Source organism: Orycteropus afer, unplaced genomic scaffold (genome assembly GCF_000298275.1).
Source record: "Orycteropus afer afer isolate SDZICR_OR568_19922 unplaced genomic scaffold, OryAfe1.0 scaffold00036, whole genome shotgun sequence".
Taxonomy (NCBI): domain Eukaryota; kingdom Metazoa; phylum Chordata; class Mammalia; order Tubulidentata; family Orycteropodidae; genus Orycteropus; species Orycteropus afer.
In genome coordinates, this window is record NW_006921623.1 from 3,953,482 (window position 1) to 3,972,600 (window position 19,119).

A 19,119-nucleotide genomic window follows, 5' to 3' on the forward strand; every position below is an offset into this window, starting at 1 on the left:
AGTGATACTGCCTCGGAAACCCAAGGAGGGGTCACTATGAGTCAGGTATGACTCGACGGCACATAACATAATCCTGGACTTAATGCTGTAAAGCTGAGGTAAATGCCCTACAGGGGGTGAGCTCCATGACTTTTGGCTGAGGGAATATCTGTGTTGCTCTCTTCTGGGATGGGCCTCTCTGGTTTTTCATTAGCTTGGTGTATCAAGAGCACCCTGGGCAGCCCATGACCTTGGAGGTCCCTAGACCACTCCTCCTACCTGACCCAGTGTGCTGTAAGGAGCAGCACTGATACAGTGGCCAAGCACTGCCCATGGCAGGTTGTGGCCTGTGGGCTCCATGAGTGTGGGGAGGGCTATGAGCACAGCCTGTGTACCCAGCTGGACAGATGTTTGTCCAGTGCTGCTTTAGCATGAAGGGCATTAGCCTTGGGTACCACGCCTGTCACTCCAGCTGCTACCCTGCCATCCATTGGGCATCCCCCTACCCTGCTTCCTTGCACCCGTGCTCTATATGACACTTGCACTGGCTGTTTCCAAGGTCATCATCTTCATTAAGAATTGAGTTCTTGAGTTGCTGGCCAAGTCGTACATCCATTAAACATATGAAGAGATGTGTTTGTATGAAAGATCATCATCCACAGACCTAGAAAACAAGGCACAGCTTGCCTAACTTGGCAAGCCGACTAAATAGTTCATGTACATGCCTCTATTTCCTAATCAGCAAAATGGGCATAATAACCCATTTATTTTGTCCCAGCTGTGCCAAGGGTGGTTGTTGTTATACATGTGAAAGAAGGATGAGAGGCATAAAATTAAATATAATGGAAAGCCCTTTATAAACTGAACAAAGCAACATATACATGTAAACACACACATGTGAAAACCACAGCAAACCAGTGTCAGCCTTATAAATGCTCTGCTGAAACGTAAGGTATAATTACTGTCATTTCATCATACAGGAACAACGAAGGTCTCACAGCTGTTTGTGGCTGTCTCTCCCTCCCCGCACCCCCCCACATATGGAGTTTTCCCAGCCTTTGCTTTTCATCAATGCAGGGAACAGCTGATGAGGTACAGACATGCTGGCAACAGTCTTCTTGGAGCAAATTTGGCAGATTCCCTTGTGGCCCTAGATCCTGGTTGGGAGAAGCCGACCAACCTCTGCTCCCTTCTCCATTCTCCTCTCCTGAGTCCTCAAATGCAAGTTTATTCCATGGTCCTTGGACATACCATTTTTTTGCCATATAACAACTCATTGCCATCAAGTCGATTCTGACTCATAACAACCCCTCCTTGGGTTTCTGAGACAGTATCTCTATGGAAGTAGATTGCCTAACCTTCCTTCTGAGGAGTGGCTGGTGGGTTTGAACTGCCAGCCTTCTGGTCAAATGCCAGGCACTATGCCTTAGGCAGGACCTCTGGTAGCGTAGTGCCTAAGGCATTTGACTGCTAACCAGAAGGCTGGTGGTTCAAACCCACCAGCCACTCCTCGGAAGGAAGGTTGGGCAATCTACTTCCATAGTGATGCTGCCTCAGAAACCCAAGGAGGGGTCACTATGAGTCAGGTTTGACTGACAGCACGTAACAACAACACAACATGCCTTGGGTACTACACCACTAGAGCTCCCTTGCATATAACATACCCCCGTAAATAATGTGCACACTCATATGTAGCAAGCATAGGAAACTAGAGGAGGTAGCATGGTTTGCAAAAAAAAAATCATATAAAGTGCATGTTATTTGCATAAAAATACAGTACTCCCCTGCTGGGTGATTCTACCTGCAGGGAATTCACAGCCTTTTGTGGGAGGAGCAGTAGATACAGAGTCCCTCTCTAGGCACCACTGGAACCTGGGCCCTGAGAACCCTGCTGAGTGAAGGGCTATGGGTACCCTGATTATGGAGTGCTCTGTCCAGATCCATGGGGTACAGAGGAGGGTCTGCTCTAAGGGTGTGAGATGAAGGTCCAGGTGGCCACCATGGGTAAAAGTCTTTCAGGGTTGGAAGGCACCTTTATTATTCTCGTTCTTGTTAGTTGAAGTTGAGTTGGTTCCGACCGATGGCGATCCCGTGTATGACAAAATGAAACTTTGCCCTCTCCTGTGCCATCTTCATGATCATTGGTATGTTTGAGTCCACTGTGGCCATTATGTCAGTCCATCTCATTAAGGGTTTGCCTTCACTGGTCTTCACTGCCTTCACCCGCCCCCCTGCTCTTCCAAATATTACGTCTTCCAGCAGTCAGTCCCTCCTGATGATGCTTCCATATATGTAATCCATAGGGTTTTCATTGGCTAATTTTTGGAAGTAGATCATCAGGCCTTTCTTCCTTGTCTGTCTTAGTCTGGGAGCTCCGTTCAAACCTGTCTGCCAAGTGTGGTCCTGTTGGTATTTGAAATACCAGTGACATAGCTTCCAGCATCACAGCAACACATGAGCCACCACAGTATGACAAACTGATGGATGGGTGGTGGGCTAGCTGTGCACCTTGGATATATGACTGTACCTTTTTAGGTCTCATTCTCCCCATCTGTAAATTGAGGAGATTGAACAAAATAATCTCTTAAGTCCCTCAAGCGTTAACAATCTAAATCTAGGGATCTCTTGGGACAACTGTGCTGTCTGAACCAACTCCCTAGAAAGAACTTGTGGGCCATAAGGGGCCTTCCTTGACAGGCTGTCTAGAAGGGGCTGGGAGATTAGAGTCTGTTTGGCTGTCAGCTGTTGCTCATAACTTCTGGAGCTGATGGTCAGGGGCCTTGAAGGATGAAGGATGGCTGCATCTTCACTGGATCTCATAGATTTCTAGTAGCTGGTTATAGAAGCCATGTTTGTGCTAAGATTCTTAGAAACAAAACAAACAGATCACACACCTGTTTCTGAGGGATAGGGGCTAATCACTTGGGCTCTCCAGGTGATTCTTATGCATATGAATTTGAAAACGAAATTAAAATGTTTTGTCTTTGTTATTGTTATTGTTGGCCAGCAGTAAATATTTATTGAATAAAGATTCATTTATTCCACTGTTGCTTCTCATTAGGGCATGACTGCTTCCTTAGGGATGTTTGGAAATTAGAGGGGGTGCTTTTTTTTTTTTTTGTCACTTCAATGATGGGAGTGGGAGATGCTGGCGTTTAGTTGTTGGGAGCTCTGGTAGCATAGTGGCTAAGACACTTGCCTGCTCACCAGAAGGCTGGCGGTTCAAACCCACCAGCCACTCCTCGGAAGGAAGGTTGGGCAATCCTACTTCCGTAGTGATACTGCCTCGGAAACCCAAGGAGGGGTCGCTATGAGTCAGGGCTGACTCGACGGCACATAACAACAACAACAGTTGTTAGGGGCAAGTTGTGATGCACAGGGATGAAATGTCTGATGGTTGGGACAGTCCCAATTAATTTAGAATTATCTTACTCAAAATTCCACTAGTGCATCATTTAAGAAATGCAGGCTGGAATAAGGGAGGTCTGAGTTTGAAATGGAGTTCCTGGATGATGTGAACCATTACGGCACTTGGCTGCTAACCAAAAAAGTTGGAAGTTCGTGTCTGCCAAGAGGTGCCTTGGAAGAAAGAGCTGGTGATCTACTTTAAAAAAACAAAAAACAAAACAAACAAACAAGCAAAAAAACAGCCATTGAAAGTCTTATGGTGTGATTCTGACACACAGGGAGCTGCTGGTTTGGGTTTGAAACACGCCTGTCACTGCTAGCAAATACATGGGTGGCGTGCCAGGCTCTTATATATGCCAGAAACTGCCCTAAGCTCTTCATATATTAACTTACTTAACCTTCATAACAACCCTTTATGTAGATGTTGCCACCACAATTTTATGGATGAAGAAACAGAGGTGGAGGCTGGTGAGATCCTCTTGCCTGAGGCAACATTGCTTGGAGGTGACAGAGCAGGGATTCAAACCCAGGCAGTCTAGCACCAGAGTCTGGGCTTTTAACTTCTATGCTAAGTACCCGGTGCTGTGCAAGACACTGGGAATAGGGTGATGACCAAGGCAGATGCTGCCCTCAAGGAGCTCACTACTTACAGGGGAGAGGCTACTCTCTCACCTCTTGACACTGTCTGCTCCTTCTGCCTTCTACTTTCCTAAAGACTCTCCTACATCCCCCATCCAGGTACGCATGAACAGCCCTTGCCGAATCTTGCTTATCTCTGAGGGGGTGTTGCAGGCACCCCAGCTATGGCAGATTCTCCTGGATAAAAAGTCCAGTGAATGAGATGAGTAAATATTGCTAAGAGAACAAAATGACTCACTTCTCCCTGTGGAGGTGACTAGGTGTTAATATTTCAGTCCCTCAGGTTGTCATTTACAATGATTGGAGATGATGACATAGGATAATTCAGTGTGCCCCTCAGAGGAAGCCTCAGTTGGGTGGCTCTTCAGACTGTGTGGCTAGACACCTCCATCCCAACCAGGCATGTGGGGGGACAGGCGGGTGTTGCTGCGCACACAGTGTCTCATTTCCTTCGCCAAACTAATCCTGCTGCCCAGACGGTGGAGAGTGTGGGAGGGGCTAGCACCTCTATGCGATGGATGTTTAGGTTTCAGTGGTGACCCTGGGAGCAGCCCAAATGCCTGGGGGTGATTTCTGGTTTAAAAATATTGCTGTGCTATTTCTACACTTCTAATCTCCTAGCGATTTGGAGCCTGTTTTATGAAACACAGCATTGGGGTGGTGCTCAATGTTAAACAGAGGAGATTAAATGGGTTTAAGTCTAGGCGTCTGTCACATCACATCCAATCCCATAACTTCCATTTTCTATTAAAAATCCATTTCCCCCTTTGACCAGAAGAAGCTATGCTGTTGATCTGTATGTCTCTCTCTTTATTTATGAAGTGTTTTTCTCTCCTCTTTCTCTGCATAAATATGCCTGGCTCTGTCTTGCAGAGGGAGGAAGGAGCTGGGAGGAGTACCTGGGATTTATGGGGGAAAGCTGTAGGGTCCTGTCAGGCATTTGATTTCCAAATTGGGCCCGCTTGGAGAGAAGAGGTAAGGGAGAAACCGTCTAAGGCCTCAAACTTTGAATTCGTCAGTGTTATGATGGAAGAAACATGAGTTGGGAGGCCAGCCAACCTTGGTCGAATTTTGGCTCCATCTCTTTCAACGTTGGAGGAGTTCTTTATCCCCTTGACCCTCCTTTTCTTCACCTGTAAATTGAGACAAGCAGGACTCACCTTGTATCTTTGTGTGAGGGTTAAATGAGAAAATGCACATGATACACTCAAGCCCAATGCTTGTCACACAGTAGGTGCTTGATAAATGTCAAGTCTTTTTTCTTCTTAGAGCCAGGTCAGTAAGCTTCCAAGGAAATAGGTATCTGGGCAAAATGAAATTGAGCATCTCAGTCATCACTGCCAGAGCATATCCCTACATTGTGTTTTCTGGAGCTTGCAAACTCCAGGATACTCCCGGAAGATAAAGACCTTTTGCTGCTGAGGGGAACAAATGCCAGTCCAGCTGTTCTTGCTGCTGCTCCCCAAGCCCACCAAGAGCCCCTGCCTGGAAGGTTTCTATGGATTTTCCTTGAACATGCCACACCCATCCTGCCACTGAGACTCAGTTCAGGCCTTCCCCTCTCTAGGATGTCTAGGATGCCTTCTCTATGTCCCACCCCACCTATTCAGATCTTCCTTGGAGGCTTAGACCAAGCCCCTCATTCTCAAGGCCTTCTCTGTCTCCACTCCCATGACTATGGTCTGAATCAGTACTGTGAGCACAACAGCAAGTAATTGGTGCTGGATAAATATATCCTGAAGGGGTGGAAGTCTTCCTGGGTTCCATGTTTGCAGTGAGGTTGGGATGGAGGAAAGTGTCAGAGAGGACTGGGGAAGGGGGGACATGGAGGGGTGCAGGAGTCAGCTGAGAGGATTGGTGAGTGGAGAGGGTTTTGGATTCTTCAGGGCTGCAAGGAGGCGTTGTGCCCTGGTCGCCCCTTGAAGTAACCTTAGGCCCAGTAGGCCCAGAGCTGGGCCACAAATAATAATCCCCATCACTCATATTCACACCGGTTGCTGTTGAGTAGACTCCCGATTCATGGCGACCCCATGTGTGTCAGGGTAGAACTGAGCTCTGTAGGGTTTTCTATGGCTGATTTTTCAGAAGTAAATGGCCAGGCCTTTCTTCTGAGGCATCTCTGGGTGGTCTTGAATTTCCAGCCTTTCGGTTGGCAGCCGAGTGCTTAACCATTTGTACCACCCAGAGACTCTCATATTCATTCATACATCCTCTTAGTGGGGAACTCAAGTTTGTTGTTTTGTAAATGAGAAAAAGGCTTGTCTGAGGTCACACAGCAAGTCAGGGTGAATCAACCAAGGACTTTTTGCCTCTTGCATCATGCCTCCTGCACTCCGAGCTTACTGAGGCTCTGTTACTGCTTTGAGGATTCAAACTGGGACCCTGAGAAGGAGGAAGAATCTCCGCCATAGAGGCCATCAGAGTGAGGAGCTCAGAGGTGTATCTAGGCAGGTATGACATGTAGTCTGGGTACCACTACAGACCGGAGGGTGCCAATGGGCAGTTTTTATTGGCCATTGCAGTTTCCATTGCAAGCTGTGAGTGATCATTCAGCAAGTTAAAACTAATTGCCATAGGTGCTATTTTCCATACATACGCCTCTGGAGGAGCTCAACCCCTGCTCCCTCTTCTATCACTGGGCAACTGACACAATCATTGCTTCTGTAGCCAGTCAGCTGGTGCCCTGCTCCCAGACTTGATCTAGTGCTTGGCAAGTGGCACAGATTTGACATACCTAATGGCTAGTGCCTCAGTTTCTCTTTTACAGATTTGTTTACTCCTTACTGTTGGCAGGTGGGATGAGGCCAAATTAATGTTTATTTAAGGGCTTCTGCATTCTGAGCTGACAAGTGCCTTGTAATGGTAAAATATGAACCCAACGTAAGTGCAAAAGGCTATTGTTTTACACCTGAGGGTGATGTTTCATAATGGCAATGCACTGTCAGAGCCGTAAGCAGAAATGAATGGTTTGTCTAATCCTCCCCAGCTCCCCCAGACTCAGAAGACAGCGGCTCACATCCCAGAGTGGGAGAAATATGAGGCTACTTGCCTTTTGCTATAAATCTGCCATTTCATCAGCCCTGACAGGTGGCTGGACAATCCCAGTCAATTCATCCATTACATCTACCTATTTGTAGTTGCTGAGAGCCCTATGCCCTTGTTCTGGCAACATTTGAGCCCAGAAGTGCAGGGCGACTGCTATCCTTGTGGTTGATGTTCCTGGTGGAGCAGAGGAAGCCCAGGAAGGGGCTGTTTTGGGAGGCAGGAATGGGGTGGGCTTTCAGTTATGAGAGGAGACTTGCATTGTGTGTTTGGGGTAAGGCTGGGATGGAGGAAAGGGTCACAGAGGGGTCCACAGTCTAGAAAAGCAGATTTTTTTTTTTTTGTATGTGTGTATGGCTTATCTTCTTGTCAGCTCAGAATGCAGAAGCCCTTAAATAAACATTAATTTGGCCTCATCCCATTTGCCAAGTGTAAGGAGTGAGCAAATCTATAAAACGGAAACTGAGGTGCTAGCCACTAGGTATCTCAAATCTGTGTCACTTGCCAAGCACTAGATTAAGTCTGGGCACAGGGCACCAGGTGACTGGCCACAGAAGCAAAGATTGTGTCAGTTGCCCAGTGATAGAAGAGGGAGCAGGGGCCCGCCAGAGGTGTATGTATGGAAAATAGCACCTCTGGATCTTGCTGGTGTGATTTGTGCAGCAGGGCAGAGTGGTTCCATCAAGACTCTGAATGAAGGCAAAGTTGGGTTCTAATCCCAGCTTAGATACTTGCATGCTGTGCATCTTTGGATAAATTAGTTAATTTCTCAGAGTCTTAATTTCCTTATCTGTAAAATGGAAATAATAGTAATAGCACCTTTCCCTCAGGGAGCTGTGATATGAGGTGATATCTATAACATGCCTAGTCTGTAGTTAATAGTTAAATCATTGTTGGCTATTATTATCTTTGCTCCATCACACTTAGCCTTAAGTATTTACTTACTCTCTTCCATGTATCAGGCAATTTCTGAGTTTTTCCCCTTCAGGGATCTTTCCCAGCTTCCTAAGCCCATTTGTCAGGGACAATGTAGAAGAGTCTTACCAACCCTTGATGGATTTTGGCTCCTGAAATCCATGAAGCTGCCAGGGTGAGGCTGTCTGATTAACTAGGTTGTATCAGGAAGCAGCCCAGAACCCCAGAGTAATGTCCCCGCTCCCACAGTTCAAGCATTGTCTGAAGTGTCCAAAGTCCACCAAGTCCTTCCTGAGATAGAGAGAGAGAGACAGAGAGAATTAATCCTGTTCTTGGCTAGCTGGTAACTGGGTTGCATTTGAGGAAGGTAAAAGCTTACTCTTTATTATTGTAGTGGTTATACTGCAGCCATAACTCACGTACTGGTTAAGAGCAGACTCTGGGGTCAAATCCAAGGTCCTCACTTACGTGGCATTGGTAAGTTGCTTGGCTTCCCTCAGTGCTTCAGTGTCCTGATTTGTAAACCAGAGATAAGAGTAGTACCTACCTCATAGGATTATTGTGACGATTAAAAGAAGTTATATTTAGAGAGAGGGCTTACAACAGTTCGTGGCACATAGAAGGTACTAAATATTGGTAAGACGGTACAATCACCCCATTGAATGACTCTCAGTAAGGAAGCCTCTCATAAAGTGGGCAAGTGGGCCTGGTTGGCGTGATCCTAAGAGAAGCCACTCTAAGCCTCTGTTTGCTTCTTTATTAAATGGTCTAATTTCATCATCTCGGGGGGTATTCAAGCCCTGCAAGTTGGGTGGGCTTCGGGGGCTTTGGGGTCCCAATGGGCCAGTTTCCTCTTGCAGAGACAGCATATTTGCTTAGCCACCAGCACCGCACCATGACTATCACAATGGAGATGGCGTGTGGAGGAGGAGGATGGGAAGGATGATAGTGTTGCCCCCCTCTCCAAGTGCATTTCAGTCTTAAAGGGTGCAGTGCCTGGTAGGGACAGCAAAATGCATTTGCTGCTAAGGGGAGCCTCTGACACCACAGCAAGGAGCCCATGAATGTGTTTTCCAGCGTGGCTGCTAATGGCTTCATCGAGGCTTTTTATGAGATGATGTGAATTGCTCTGGCCAATGAGGCTTAATGGCCTTCCTCCACGAGAGCTGCCCAGTACATTCTCCCTGGAGGCTCCGCTCAGAGTTAAGCCAGGAATATTAATACAGTCCGGATGTGGGCCCTCCCCCTCTCTCTCCATAAAGTTGTGGAAATTGAGGTCAAGTTGGGTCCTCTGTAACGTTCTTTAAACAAGCAGCAGAGTGGTTTGTTTGCTCCTTGATCTTCCTGGTGGAGAGGGAGTGGCTTCAAGCTGGAGACCTAGGACCAGTTCCTCTTTTCCTCTGGGTTTGTCTTCATTTGCTTCAAGGTGGCTGCCTAAAAGGGCAGGTTGTGTGGTAGGAAGGGAAGGTCCCTTGATTCTAGCATTCAAAGCTGCCGGGATAAGTGCAGGAAATATCGAGGCACTGTGTTAGGATGAGAGTTCCTGATGGTGCAAACATTAAATGCAATCAGCTGCTAACTGAAAGGTTAGAGGTTTGAGTCCACCCAGAGGCACCTTGGAAGAAATGTCTGTTAATCTACTTCCAAAAAACCAGCTATTGAAAACCCTATGGAGTACAATTCTGCTCTGACACACACGGGGTTGTCATGAGTCAGAATCAACTCTGGCTACTGGAGATGAGAGGAGCCCAAAGGCTGCCCTTCCTGCCAGGTGGTGCTGCCATTGTCAGGTAGCTGCAATTGTGAAAACGTTCCCCATGTTACTGAAGGCTGGCCACGTGTCAGGACTGGAAGGGGTCTTTCCAGTCATTCATCTACCTCCCAGATTACAAGTGAAAGAGTAGATGCTCTGAGAGTGGAAGGGAGTTACATAGGTAGTCAGTGTGGATGCTGGGTTTAGAAGCTGGGTCTCCTGATCCCTGGGCTTATATTTTATCTACCCACCATGCCTATTGCTCCTCATCTAGCCCTCTAGGGCAACTTCCTTTTCCACATAGACTTCTGGAAGATGAAGCCAGCTCTCAAGTTCTATCTTCTAGGCAAGCATTCTCAGTTCCTACAGCCATTCCTCTTAGAATATGGCTTTGAGACCATTTCCTTTCATCTATGGTGAAAAGAGTACTGAGTCCTCTTTAGGAGCTCTGGGCTCAGATCTCAATTCTACAGCTTACTAGCTGCATGATCTTGGGCAAATCTCGTAGCTCTTCTCAGCCTCTAAAAGGAAGTGATACCATGTCTTCTCAGGGTTATGCGTGTGAGCCTAGGTCATGGGTGTGAACCTGTCTGCATATCGTAGGTGCTCAGTAACTATTTAGCTGAGTGTTTCAGTGCCTCTCCTAATACATGGCTGGCCACAGTGGAACGTGACGCTTCAACAAAGCAGAGTCCATGGTAGCCTCTCCCCATGGGTTTGGGTTGACAAGGGGAGATGAGAAGCTTTAAATTTTACCATCCCTGTGTGAGGCTGGAAACTTCTACAGGGCAGAGACTGTCTCTTATTCATCTTAGTATCTTCAGTGCCTGTTATAGATCAGTACTCAGCAAGTGCTTATTGTATGATTAGTACTTGAATGTCAGATGGGTGAGTGCTGGACTTCACATACCTCTATGGCCTATGGGGTGTCCTTTTTTTTTTTTTTAATTAAATAATATTTTATTGTGTTTTCAGTGAATGTTTGTACAGCAAGTTAGGCTCCCATTTAACAATGACTACACATATTATAAAGAGACATTGGTCATATTTTTCACAGTGTTTTAACATCTCATTAATTCCTGAATGTTTTGCTTCTAGTAACCTGATTTCTCTGTCCCCTTACTCCTTCATCTTTGTTTTAGAGTAGCTGTTGACCATTTGGTCTCATATAGATGATTTTTTTTAAGTGCGCAGTACTCTCTGGTACTATTCTTTCTTTCTTTTTAAATTGTGATTTGGGTGAAAATATTCTTTATTTTATGAGCCAATCTGTTAAAGGTGACCTCAGTGGGGAGTTTCGAATCAAGATTTATGGAGTACCTCAGGACAATAGTCCTGGGGAGTCCTCTACTCTCACCTGGTCTAGTAAGCCTGGACTTTTTAAGAATTTGATTTCTGTCCACATTTTTCATCCCTTCTAGCAGGATTCATCTATCGTGGGCCTGATCAGAACATAAAGTTCTTCAAATAGTAGTGGCCCTTCGATGGTAGCTGGGCACCATCTAGTTCTTCTGGTCTCAAAGTTCACATAGACTATTTAGGCATCTTGGGAAACAGGGAAGTGCAGTCTAATTACAATAGACTAATTTCTTCTTGAGTCTTTTGGTTCCTTCTTTCTCTTTTGCTCTGGCTGCGATGAGACCAATAGTTGTACCTGAGATGCCACTTACAAGCTTTTAAGACCCCAGATGCTACTCACCAAACTAGGATATAGAACATAAACTTTGTAAATCATTATGACAATTGACTGAGTAGTCCCATGAGACTATGATCCTAAGGCTTCAAATCCAGAAATCCAATCCTGAGAGGAGTTTGGTTTTGCCTAAGAATTGTCAGTAACTGTGCCCCCTATGTGTGTCGTTATATATATGAACATACATGCATGCTCACACACATGCAAATGCAGTGTCCGAGGTAAGCACTGGTTTACTTGTGCTGGCTTACTGATCTGTAGTGAACAGTTTCACTTTTCTTCACCACATCAAAGATTCTGCTTGTAGGTAGGGCTGCCATCTGTCTTTCTCCCAATCCCACAGCACCTTCCCACAGAGTCAAAGCCTCTTTTCAAATGTACAGTCCCTGACAGGACATAGTATACAGTGAGCAAAGTAAGCATGGGCTGATTTCTGCTCACTTACTAATCTGTAGTGAAGAGTTTCACATATTTTTCACCACATCAAAGATGTAGCAAAACCTTGATGTGGTGAAAAACATATAAAACTGTTCACCACAGATTAGTAAGTAAGCACAAGTAAGCCCATGCTTACCTTGCATATTGGATAATCTTCCCCTGAGTATATGCATATACATATGGTTACATGTATATATGTACACACATATACATACCTATACACATATATACATACATATGTACGTGGGCAACCACACATGTGCTTTTTGGTTTTTGCAAACTATGGGGTGTCTTAATGGAGCCTTTCTTCTCACCTCCCCTGCAGCCCGCCCTGAAGATGTCGGCACCAGCCTCTACTTTGTAAATGACTCTTTGCAGCAGGTGACCTTTTCCAGCTCTGTGGGGGTGGTGGTGCCCTGCCCGGCCACGGGCTCCCCCAGTGCGGCCCTTCGATGGTACCTGGCCACAGGGGACGACATCTATGACGTGCCGCACATCCGGCACGTCCACGCCAACGGGACGCTGCAGCTCTACCCCTTCTCCCCCTCCGCCTTCAATAGCTTTATCCACGACAATGACTACTTCTGCACCGCGGAGAATGCTGCCGGCAAGATCCGGAGCCCCAACATCCGCGTCAAAGCAGGTAAGAGCGAAACGCGTGCTCCTCCACTGGGTCGCTCAGCTGGAGAGGCTGGAGTGCGTGGGGGTTGGCTGTGCTGGTCATTCTGAGGCTAGGTGTGTGCCATGTTTAGGGAGTCTTGGAAGAAATCATTCACTCAAGGGCAATCTTTTGTATCTTTTGAATCTTAGTTCTGGCACTTCCTGTATGTCCTTTGGCAGAGAATCTGTTTTTAAGCCTCAGTTTTCTCATCTGCAAAGTTCATATTAGTGCCTAACTTTTAAGTTATTACATGTGATGGTTAAATGAGATAGTACTCATTAAATTACGTAAAATGCTCTGACCCATGGAAAGCATTACATGAACTTCCTCTAAAAACAAAAACAAAACACCTTTTATTGAAATATAATAGAGTGTGCATGTTATTAGTATGTAGCTTGATGAATTACCATAAGGTGTGACTAGTACTCAGATCAAGAAATAAAACATCAGCCGCTAGAAGCCTCCCTCATACTCTTTGCAGTCACTCTTCCAAGATGACTAGTATCCTGACTTCCAACAATATAGATCAGTTTTGCCATTTTTTCTACTTTATATAAATAGAATCATGCAGTATATCCTCTCTTGGGTCTTTTGCCCAAAGTCATGTTGGTGGGAGTTATTCCTACTGTTAGGCATGGTTAAGGAGTCTTGGTGACACAGTGGTTAAAGCGCTTGGCTGCTAACCAGAAAGTCGGAGGTTCAGACCCACTAGATACTCTGCAGAAGAAAGATGTGGCAGTGTGCTTCTGTAAAGATTACAGCCTTGGAAACCCTATGGGACAGTTTGTAGGGCGACTATGAGTCAGAATCGACTTGACGGCCATAGGTTGGGCATGGTTGCTGTTTGCTCATGCTCATTGTGTGCCCTATATTCTGTTGTGTGACTATAAAAACCAGTTGCCGTGTGTGTCAGAGTAGAACTGAGCTCCACAGGGTTTTCAGTCGTTGAATTATAAGAAGTCGATCCCCCAGGCATTTCTTCTGAGGCGCTTCTGAGTGGCTCAGACCTCCACCCTTTGGGTTAGCAGCTGAGCACGTTAACCATTTGTACCAGCCTGGGACTCTATGTCATCCTTTATTTATCTAGTCCTCTGTTTTTTTTTAAAGACTAAAAATAGTAATACTTATTTAATTTCTATAATCCAATGCCACTCCTCAGAAGGAAGGTTGGGCAATCCTGCTTCTGTAGTGATACTGCCTTGGAAACCCAAGGAGGGGTCTCTATGAGTCGGGGCCGACGCGACGGCATATAACAACAACAACAACAATCCAATGATAAGTAGATATATTTCGATATGTTTGAGGAAATTTACCTTTAATGATATTTTCTGGAGCAAATACGTTTTGGTGTGAGAATATTTCCCTGTTCTCTATTGTCAAGCCTAATTCAGGCTCTGCTCCAGCTCAAAGGCTGCCTTGGGAGGTCTGAACTTACTGTACCTCATCTTAGAGTCAGATAACCTACTGAGAGTCCCTGCAGTTCCAGCATGAATGAGAGTCTCTTCTGTCCCAAACTGGATTTCCAGGACCACGCAATATCATCCCTATCTAGTCCATGATTAATGGATGCTGGAGTATAATGTGTCTCATGTGAACAGGCATTTAGATAAAATTCATCGTGGAAAACTTTCAGCAGGGAAGGGTTTTGGCCTTTGGGAGAGTTGATGGAAAAAAGAAGTGAGAGTTCTCAGGTAGCCTCTTTAAAAGAAATAGCACCCTTTCTCTGGTTGGGAGCTCTGGTGGCACAGTGCCTAGGGCGTTTAACTGTTAACCTGAAGGCTGGTGGTTCAAACCCACCAGCCACTCCTTGGAAGGAAGGTTGGGCAATCTACTTCCATAGAGATACTGCCTCGGAAACCCAAGGAGGGGTTGCTGTGAGTTGGGATCGACTCAATGGCAGTGAGTTTTTCTCTGGTTAGATCTGCAGGTAGGGAAAGGCTTAGATCAGCTATTCTTAACTAGGATATCATGATAGGTATGTTATAATTAGTTGTAATTATAACCCAATAGTAATAGAGCACCAACGTTTTTGGAATAATTTTCTTAGAAAAGCCTTTTAAGTGTGAGAGGTCAAGTGTTGTCTCAGCCAGTGCACTGCAATGGCCCAGGTCTTGGCTGTGCCTGTCTCTCATGGAGACTGTGGTCCCGAGAAGAACAGGTTCAGGGAAGGCCTCCTGGCCACCATGCCTAATGGCAGACTCCAGTTTGAGCTATGTGACTTCCTGGGCTTTCCTCCCTTACCTCTGACACTGACAAGGTCCTAAGTAGCTGGGTGTGTGCCAGTATAAGGGTGAGGTGGGAGGGAGGAGTTCCTAATTCACGAGTTGGTCTGTTTTCATCCCATTGGTTTGTTTGGGGAGTGAGACGTGAGCTCTTAGAATCCAGGGCCATGCTCAGGGGATGTTCCCTGGGGTTCCCTGTGGGGTCTTTTTTTCAGGAGTAAATCCTTTGCTTTCTCTCTTAATAAGACACCAAATGCTAAACTGGGAGCCCTGACATCTAGGTTTGGAGCCCAGTTCTGGCCTCCATGGCTTGAGGGAATGGGCCATGGAAAGGCATGTTGTATATTTCCTGTTACATGCCCATCACTGGATTAGGATGCAATTTTCACACTAACCCTGTAAAGTGAGGAGACTGAGACAAAGAGAGGTTAAGTCATTTACCTAAAGAAGTGAGGTATGCTTTTAATGAAAAGTAACACCTGTTGGGTGCTTTCCACGGGCCAGGCACTTTACAGCCATCATTCCATTCTGTCTTCCTAACAGTGTAAAGACGAGATGTTATTATTATTGTTATTGTTGTTGTTATTATTTTCATTATTATTTCCCTTTTACAAATGAAGAAACTGAGGCTCTGCAAGGTGAACTAACCCTAATCCAGTATCACACGGCTGGTTGGTGGAGAGGGTAGAGCTGCTTGCCTGATCCTCTTAACCACTAGCCTCTATTACTTCCTGGGACTAGACATGGGTAGTCTGTGCCAGACGCAAAACCTCTTCATGCCCCCACTCTGCTTCCCTCCCGGGCCAGCTGTCCTCAGGTCTCTTCTGGGCTTTCCACATAAACGGTGGTGCTGTGTCCAAATCCGTGAGAGGCAGGATTGCAGCCCTGAGCTGCCCCTGCCTCTCTTCTCTTCTTCCCTCTCCTCCACCCCCTTTGTGTCACTTCTCCATCATAGCCACGCCATGGAGAAGGGAAAATAAAGGCCTGGGGAGAGCTAGAACTGGAAATACAACCAATTAAGAGGCTCTTGATGATGCCAGAGGGGTGCAGGTGCACAGCTGGAGGGGCTGCCAGGACCCTAAGTGTCACCCTGGCAACCGTGGAAGGAGAGGAGCAGGGCACGATGCCCAGGTGTCTGCTGAGGGATGGTGGGCAGTGGAGATCCAATGCTCCAGCCCTGCTTGGCAGAGAAGGGGTAGACGGGTAGAACAGGCCTCTGGGAGAGGTCTGGCAGACACAAGTTGTCCTTGCTCCCATTCCCAAGGCTGGGTATTCCCACCTATGGAACCTACCCACAGAGCAGCTGCAGGTGACAGCACCACAGAAATCCTTACTGGGACTCAGGCAGGAGGCCTCCGTTGAACATTGTGGGGAAAGGGGTGTTCTGAAGGCTGGGGCAGGCTGGGCAGGGGGGTGTAAGTAGGGGCTATAGGCAGCATTAGGAGGAAGGTGGGATGGTTTGTTGTGAAGAATCTTGGAGTCTGTGTGCACATCTCTGGGGTTTTGAATTCTCAGAGACAATGACAGTCTCAAATACTGTCTCCCATTGTCCTTCATTTTTCCAAAAATTCAGTACCTAAACGACATCTCCCAGGTTGCCTTTCAGGTTGAAGTGGAACAAACGTCTATTGTTAGATCCTATCTCTCAAGTTTTTATTTTGGAAAATTATGGTCACTGTGCCCCAAACTAAAGTCAGAAATCAAGTTTTGTTTCCTTAGATGAAGTCTAGCATACTTCCTTTGTACCCATACATCCCCTTGCTGCTAGGTGTTCTTTTTGAATATGATTACATTGTCCGGCTTAGGTGTTGCCCTCAAGACATTTACAGTCTAATATAGTTCACAGATACTGGAATGATGAATTTGGATTTATGGTCTTGGAAAGGGAGTTGGATGTTTCTGAGGAGGACCAAGTTGCCCAGTGGAATAGGGGAGGAGAGTGATGGAGATGGTTACTCAGGCAAGGATGAGATCATAACAGAAGCTTCTGGGGCTGATGAGTGGGAGGTGGGAAGGCGGTGATGGGGAGTGAGGTCTGGGGCTGCTGAGGGAGTTGAGCTAGCACTCTTCCTTCTTTGTCCCCTACTTTCCAGCATAGCCTTGTGACACTTGCCACCCCCAATCTGTGTTCAGTTTTCAGGGAACCCTACACCGTCCGGGTGGAGGATCAAAGGTCAGTGCGTGGAAACGTGGCCGTCTTCAAGTGCCTCATCCCTTCTTCAGTGCAGGAATACGTTAGTGTTGTGTCCTGGGAGAAAGACACAGTCTCCATCATCCCAGGTAAGAGAGACACACAAGGGGCCACCACTGACGAGGGTGTCTAAGGCATGGATAAAGTAGAGGTGCCTGAGTTGGATGTTGAGCTAAATGAGATCTTGTGGTTGGTCTGGTGAGTGACTTATTTTTGGCTTCCTGATGCTTTGGCAAAGAAATGCCTTTAGTCTCGACCTGTGGGGAGTGGGAAAGACCTGCCTCTGGGTGTCTTATGGTGGATGCGTGAAGGTTCCATCGACATAGGAGGACACTACTTCCCCAAAGGAGTGGGGTCACTGTCTTTCTTGACCACCAGGATTTGGCTTTAGGATGGGAGGCAAAGCTGGAAGCACTTGATTTATAAAGGATGGTGAGGAGAAGAGGGATTTGTAGAGAATTTTGTGGCCTGTGTTCCTGACTGGTGTGGTCCTACATTGAGTGACCGGAGCAGTGACTTGAGTAAGCGTGCCGAATGGGATGGTTTTTTGTTTGTTTGTTTTCAAATGACTTGGCTAAAGACTTCATCAGAATTCTAGCCAGCCTTACTCTGTGGCTGATGTTGGGAGAATGGGTTAACATATTATGCAGTAAGTTCACCTCAGTAGAGCTGCTGTTACTGAGAGCCTCTCATTATTGGGAACCTCTATGCAAAGCAGTGCTTCCAATGGGAACTAGGTCTGGAAACGACAAGAAAGAGGACCTCAAGTCCTCAAAATACCACTGGACCTCAATTTATATATTTATGGGTTTTCCCCACCACTCAGCATCCCTCTCGTCATCTCAGCATGCTATATTGCTTTTTCTTTCTTTCTCTATCAAGGACCTTTGTTTTCCTTTCTATAAAGTGGAGGAACTTGACCAGATACTCTCTGAGTGCATTAATGTTGCATAGCTGGCCAGGTATGCAGGTTAGTTGGGGAAGACACGATTTCTACACATGAAATATTTAAAGCAAAGAATTGTAATCCTGCTACAGGTTAGAATCCCTGGGGAGCTTTTAAAAAAACACCAACATTTGGGCCCAACCCCAAATGGATTGAATCAGAATCTGTCAGGGGTAGAACCTGGGCATTAGCATTTTGCTAAAGTTGCCAAGATGATTCCAGTATATAGCCAGGGTAAGAACCACTGCTTAGGCATATTTACAGCTAATGTGGCAGGGTACTTTTCCTGAGACATTAATTTGTGTTTTGCTCCCAGTACTTTTTCTTTCCCTCAGTTCCAAGCAGGTGGGCAGGCCATTATATCTTCTGGCCTCAGAGCTTTTAGTGGGACAGGGATCAGAAGTGGCATGAAGGCAGCTGTTCCTCCTGTCATTTGTCAAAGCATAAACTAATACAAAGGGTTATGGTGGGTGTTCTGGCTGGGGAGGAGAGCTTCTGAGGGCAAGGAGTGACAATAGGAGAGAGAGATGGGGAGGAAACTGAAGGCTGCTTACAGGGTGGTGCTAGAGGAAGGGGGCAGGACCCACAGGGGGCAGAACCCTGTGGGGAAGGTATATGGGACTAAGGCCATAGTTCTTATATCCAAGTGAGGCATGAAGGTGCCCAGCTCAAGACCTGGAGGGGTCATGCAGGCAGAGACACTGGGCTAGTGAGGACCAGAGGGACCCTGGACCTTGGTACATCTCTGGAGTAAACCTGAGTCACAATAGAGATTGATTTTCCTACCTACCTGGCACAGTCAGATTTAAATTCAGTTAAATAACATAAAGGAATGTGATACTTATTATACACATAAGTTTATTATAGACTCAGACTTATACTCATTAAAATAATAAGAATATTAAAATTTATCAAGTGCTTATTATATAGCAAGTACTAGGCTAAGAAACATTCACATATGATCTCATTTTATTTTCACAAAAAGTCCATACATGTATTTTCCCCTCCATTTTACAGAAGAAACTGAGACTCAAAAGATTAAAGTAACTTCTTCTGGGTTCCACATCTATTAAACAGAGTGGGAGGTGGAACCCAGGTCTGATGTTTCCAGTCTGTGGCTTAACAGAACACAGACCTGCCTCCCCACACTGTTACAAGTATATCCAATAAAGAATTTCCCTGAGTACACAGATATACTACCACCAGGGCTTTGGGTGGTCTAAACAAACCAA

General features: G+C 46.1%; 1 protein-coding gene across 1 annotated transcript in view; it reads left to right on the forward strand.

Annotated features, from left to right (window-relative positions):
- Positions 1–19,119, forward strand: part of DSCAML1 (DS cell adhesion molecule like 1) — a 518,667-nt gene that overhangs the window by 39,213 nt on the left and 460,335 nt on the right. The window contains exons 5-6 of the mRNA XM_042780350.1: positions 12,193–12,510; positions 16,884–17,030. Of these exons, the coding sequence (XP_042636284.1) occupies positions 12,193–12,510; positions 16,884–17,030 (465 nt within the window). The remainder of the gene's footprint in view (positions 1–12,192; positions 12,511–16,883; positions 17,031–19,119) is intronic.